Source organism: Oncorhynchus tshawytscha, linkage group LG23 (assembly GCF_018296145.1).
Source record: "Oncorhynchus tshawytscha isolate Ot180627B linkage group LG23, Otsh_v2.0, whole genome shotgun sequence".
In the NCBI taxonomy this organism is placed as follows: Eukaryota; Metazoa; Chordata; class Actinopteri; order Salmoniformes; family Salmonidae; genus Oncorhynchus; species Oncorhynchus tshawytscha.
The window spans coordinates 24992594-24998593 of NC_056451.1; the positions used below are offsets into that span (position 1 = coordinate 24992594).

The 6000-nt window shown below is 46.6% G+C and overlaps 1 protein-coding gene across 1 annotated transcript in view; it reads right to left on the reverse strand.

The window, feature by feature from the left end:
* Positions 1 to 6000, reverse strand: part of clcn1b (chloride channel, voltage-sensitive 1b) — a 52390-nt gene that overhangs the window by 23243 nt on the left and 23147 nt on the right. Inside the window, exons 2-3 of the mRNA XM_024425751.2 lie at positions 3535 to 3751; positions 3296 to 3427 (exon numbers count right to left, since the gene is read on the reverse strand). Of these exons, the coding sequence (XP_024281519.2) occupies positions 3296 to 3427; positions 3535 to 3751 (349 nt within the window). The remainder of the gene's footprint in view (positions 1 to 3295; positions 3428 to 3534; positions 3752 to 6000) is intronic.

Consider the following 6000-nt stretch of genomic DNA (forward strand, 5'->3'; position numbering starts at 1 on the left):
GAAGAGCAGGGAAGAGTGAAGAGCAGGGAAGAGTGAAGAGCAGGGAAGAGTGAAGAGCAGGGAAGAGTGAAGAGCAGGGAAGAGTGAAGAGCAGGGAAGAGTGAAGAGCAGGGAAGAGCAGGGAAGAGTGAAGGAGGGAAGAGTGAAGAGCAGGGAAGAGTGAAGAGCAGGGAAGAGTGAAGAGCAGGGAAGAAGGGAAGAGCAGGGAAGTGAAGAGCAGGGAAGAGCAGGGAAGTGTGTAAAGCAGGAAAAGAGCAGGGAAGGGGAGTGTAGAGCAAGGAAGAGCAGGGAAGAGTGTAGAGCAGGGAAGAGCAGGGAAGAGGAAAGAGCAGGGAAGAGTGTAGAGCAGGGAAGCAGGGAAGAGTGTATAGAGCAGGGAAGAGCAGGGAAGAGTGTAGAGCAGGGAAGAGTGTAGAGCAGGGGAAGCAGGGAAGAGCAGGGAAGAGCAGGGAAGAGCAGGGAAGAGTGTAGAGCAGGGAAGAGCAGGGAAAGAGGGAAGAGCAGGGAAGAGTGTAGAGCAGGGAAGAGTGTAGAGCAGGGAAGAGCAGGGAAAGTGAGAGCAGGGAAGTGTGTAGAGCAGGGAAGAGCAGGGAAGAGCAGGGAAGAGTGTAGAGCAGGGAAGAGCAGGGAAGAGTGTAGAGCAGGGAAGAGCAGCAGGGAAGAGTGTAGAGCAGGGAAGAGCAGGGAAGAGTGTAGAGCAGGGAAGAGCAGGGAAGAGCAGGGAAGCAGCAGGGAAGAGTGTAGAGCAGGGAAGGGAAGAGTGTAGAGCAGGGAAGAGAGGGAAATAGCAGGAAAAGAGGGAAGTGTGTAGAGCAGGGAAGAGTGTAGAGCAGGGAAGAGTGTAGAGCAGGGAAGAGAAGGAAATAGCAGGGGAGTGTGAAGAGCAGGGAAGAGCAGGGGAGTGTATAGAGCAGGGAAGAAGAGTGTATAGAGCAGGGAAGAGCAGGGGAGTGAAGCAGGAAGAGCAGGGGGAGTGTATAGAGCAGGGAAGAGCAGGGGAGTGTGTAGAGCAGGAAAGAGCAGGGGAGTGTGAAGAGCAGGGAAGAGCAGGGGAGTGTGTAGAGCAGGGAAGAGCAGGGGAGTGTATAGAGCAGGGAAGAGCAGGGGAGTGTATAGAGCAGGGAAGAGCAGGGGAGTGTGTAGAGCAGGGAAGAGCAGGGGAGTGTGTAGAGCAGGGAAGAGCAGGGGAGTGTGTAGAGCAGGGAAGAGCAGGGGAGTGTATAGAGCAGGGAAGAGCAGGGGAGTGTGTAGAGCAGGGAAGAGCAGGGAAGTGTGTAGAGCATCTATACACTTCAACATCGTCCCCACAGTGACCGTACGCACATATCCTAACCAGAAGCCATGGATTATTGGCAACATCCTCACTGAGCTGCTGCTTTCAAGGAGCGGGACACTAATCCAGATGCTTACAAGAAATGTCCCTACGCTTGCAAACTATCACAGATTACAAAGGGAAACCCTGCCGAGAGCTGACCAGTGACGCAAGCCTACCAGACGGGCCCCTCCCAGGTGGTGAAGGTAGGCAGCAACACATCTGCAATGCTTATCCTAAACACGGGGGCCCCTCAGTTGTGGTTGTTCAGTCCTCTCCTGTACTCCCTGCTCACCCATGACTTCGTGACCGCGCATGACTCCAACACCCTCCTTAAGTTTCCCGACGACACGATGGTGGTAGGCCTGGACGATGAGATAACCTATAGGGAGGAGGTCAGAGACCTGGCAGAACAACCTCTCCCTCAATGTGGGCAAGACAAAGGACCTTATCATGGACTACAGAAAATGGAGGGCAGAACACGCACCCATTCACATCGACATCAGGAGCCTCAGGAGGCTGAAAAGATTTGGCATGGGCCCTCAGATCCTCAAAAGGTTCTACAGCTGCACCATTGGGGAGCATCTTGACTGGCTGCATCACCACTTGGTATGACAACTGCTTGGCATCTGACCCCAAGGCGCTACAGAGGGTAATGCATACGGCCCAGTACATCACTGGTGCAGAACTGCCTGCCATCCAGAACCTCTATACCAGGCGGTGTCAGAGGAAGGCCCCAAAGATTGTCAAAGACTTCAGCCACCAAGTCATAGTGTTCTCTCTGCTACCGCAAGGCAAGCGGTACCGGGACACCAAGTCTGGGACCAAAAGGCTCCTGAACAGCTTCTAACCCGAAAGCCATAAGACTGCTGAACAGTTAATCAAAAGTTTGCAGACTCACTAGACTCTACCCACACACTCACAGATACTACACTGACACACCAACACACACACACACACGCTACATAAGCTCACACATACAAAACACACACACACACACACACATGCATATGTATGGCAACAGCTCGGCATGTGACCATAAGGCGCTATACAGGGTAGTAGGAACGGCCAAGTACATCACTAGGACCAAGCTTCCTGACATCCAGGACCTACTGTATATAATAGGCGGTGTCAGAGGAAGGCCCAATAAATTGTCAGAGACTCCAGTCACCCAAGTTATAGCCTGTTTTCTCTGCTACCGCATGTCAAGCATTACCGGAGCGCCAAGTCTAGGACCAAAGGGCTCCTTAACAGCTTCTACCCCCAAGTTATAAGACTGCTGAACAATTACACCCCCCCTCTGTTTATTATCTATGGATAGTCGCTTCACCCCCACCTACATGTACAAAATCACCTCTAACCTTTACCCCCGCACATTGACTCGGTACCGGTACCCCAGGTATATAGCCTCATTATTGTTATTTTATTGTGTTACTTTTAATTTAGTTTATTTGGTAAATATTTTCTTCGCTCTTCTTGAACTGCGCTGTTGGTTAAGAGCTTGTAAGTAAGCATTTCACGGTAAAGTCTACACTTGTTGTATTCGGCGCATGTGACAAATACAGTTTGATTTGATTTGATTTGACACCACACACACACACACACACACACACACACACACACACACACACACACACACACACACACACACACACACTGTTTATGATATATCCACACTCTTACCCCACCACCTGTACATGCTGCTACCTGGTCTGTTTATGATATTGTTCTCATTGTCTTCTTGTTTCCTTTTTTATTTGATTGTCTTACTTTTTAACTCTGTTTTGTTGGTTAGTGTAAACATTAAACTACACCTTCGGCGCATCTCACTAATAACATTTGATTTGACCTACCTGTACATACATTGAGGTCAAATAGCTCATGATATTGATCATCAGTTTTTATCCTGTCTTGTATGGCCATCTAGTGAGGGTACCTGGCCTGCTACAGCCACAGTGGATTATGGGGACTGTAGTTATGTACCTTGTAAGCTCTTGGCACTGGTGTAGTCCATGCTCCAGCTGACCAGGGCCATAGTGAGGCCCAGCAGCACCAGGAAGATCCAGTCCTCCCCCAGCTTGGTCACGATGTACCGCTGTATACGAGCCACACAGTCTGGACCAACACAATAAGTTATATTACTGTATGTGTTTAGGCCTCAAAATAACTTTTACCGGGGGTTATTTACAGTGATGTAGCTAGAACTAGTCCTTGTCTCTCACCTTGGCATTTGGAGTAGGGGCGGGGCTTCTTTGTAGAGGAGGTGTGGCTGAGATATGACTCCATGGTGACGGGGTTGTGATGTCGTTGGCCACGCCCCCGTCTGGCATTGATCATGTTGTTTTCTCCTGTCTGTTTCCTCCATTGTCTCTCTGTCAGCAGCCGTGTGGCTTCCCGCCTGGCAAAGCTACCCAGTTGTTCCCTGTACTCCCCGTAGAGCTGGACAGAGCAAAGACTACATTACCCAGTAAGCATTGTTGAATCTACATTACATTAACCAGAAGGCCCAGCGGGTTCCCTCTACTCACCCATGGACATGGACAGAGCAGGATACTACATATAATTACCAAGAGCACCTCCTTGGATCGAGCAAAGACTATATAATATTACCCAGAAACCCTTGCAGTTTCCTGGACAGAGCAGACTTCATTACCCAGAAAGCCTTCTAGTTCTCTTCATTACCAAGAGGCTCCCTAGGACTTCTCCCCATAGAGCTGAACGCTGAGATCAAAGACGACATTACCCAGAACCCCTTGCAGTTTCCTGTACAGAGTAGACTTCATTGCCCAGAAAGCATTGCAGCTTTTCTTCACTACCAAGAGGCTCCCTGTAGGCCTTCTCCCCATAGAGCTGAACACTGAGATAAGAGATTACATTAGCAAGAAATACCAGAAATACCCAGGATGCAGTAGGTTTTTTTTCATGTGTTTGATGTTAGGGAAGAAAGGCTGATGAGAGAGAGAGGAAGTGATTGGGAGTGGGAGGATCAGAGGAAATTAAAAGGGGGATCATAAATCGGAGCAGTAGAGAAAACTGGATCCGGCACAGTGGGATAGCTGGAGATAACGAGGTAGAGAGGGAATGTGCGGCGTGTCTGTAAGGGATACACACCAACCTGAATACCCTGCCGCAGGCCAGAAATAGACAAAACGGGCCAAGAGATCGGAAAAACCCCTCCCTGAGTGGAAGCTGGGCTGGACAGAAGCCAGGTTGCCAGAGGAAGAGATCCCAGGAAGACAGAACATTCCACACCTTCCTCTTCCAACACGCACACACACACACACACAGGAGCTGCTCTAGGATCAGCTTTCACCACCCCACTCCTAATTAACCTACACAGGCTATAAAACACACCTGGACCTGGACCTTCAAAACAAGTTATGCTTACACCTACAGTATATCTGCATACCACTAAGTTGCAACGCATGAGTCTAAATCAGTGGAAGAACTAAATCACTGGCGCCAGACAGTCCTGTATCAGGTTCTCACAGGAGAGGAAAGCTGATGCAACCAACCAGGAGGCCCACTGACAAACATGTCAGATGATACCAGGGTTGTGGAGAAATCCAATTTCATTTGATAGGAGAATTTACATTGAATTAAATTCACATTTCAACAAGTTTGGACTGTTGGAATTAGAATTTAATTGGAATTGTAAAAACATGTAATCTTTAGAATTGAATTGAAATTCAATATTTGTACATTTCCCAGTTAATATCCAAAAATTGACAGCATGATTTGTTTTAAATAATTTCAATTTGAATTTCTATATTTCCAGTATAGCTAAGCTGTATGAACAGTGGCATCATGAAAGCCTGAAGGAATTATACTGGAATTGGAATTTGTGGAAATGTCTGGTGGAATATTAAATTGGAAATTTACATAACATTGGGATTGAGAAGAAATTACATTTTGTTTGAATTCAAATTGGAATTTGTGAAATTGTCTGGTACAATATTGAATTGGGAAAATTAATTATTGAAATTTACTTGAATTGTAATTGAGAATAATTTACATTTTCTTTGAATTCAAAGACTGACCTGGAATTAGATTGGAATTTGTGGAATTAACCGGAACCCTGGATAATACAGGTGCATCTGTTGTTCATTTCAAAATGGCTTTGTATATTTATGCAGAGTAAAATCATTAACGATGTGACACTCTAGTGATTTGTGTTTCACTGTTTACCCACCTCACGTGTGTTTGTAATCTGTGTCTAAATCTCTTTATTCAAAGACTCAATCATGGACACTCTTACTGACAGTTGTGGCTACTTTGTGTGATGTATTGTTGTCTCTACCTTCTTCACCTTTGTGCTGTTGACTGTGCCCAGTAATGTTTGTACCATGTTTTGTGCTGCTACCATGTTGTGTTGCTACCATGTTGTTGTCATGTTGTGTTGTTACCATGCTGTGTTGTCATGTGTTGCTGCCTTGCTATGTTGTTGTCTTAGGTCTCTTTATGTAGTATTGTGGTGTCTCTCTTGTTGTGATGTGTGTTTTGTCCTATATTTATATTATTTTTTTATATTTGTATGTATCCCAGTCCCGGTCCTCGCAGGAGGCCTTTTGCCTTTTGGTAGGCCGTCATTGTAAATAAGAATGTGTTCTTAACTGACTGCCTGGTTAAATAAAGGTTCAATAAAAAATAAATAAAACATTCTAGGGGCAATGTCTAGGCTACTTTGA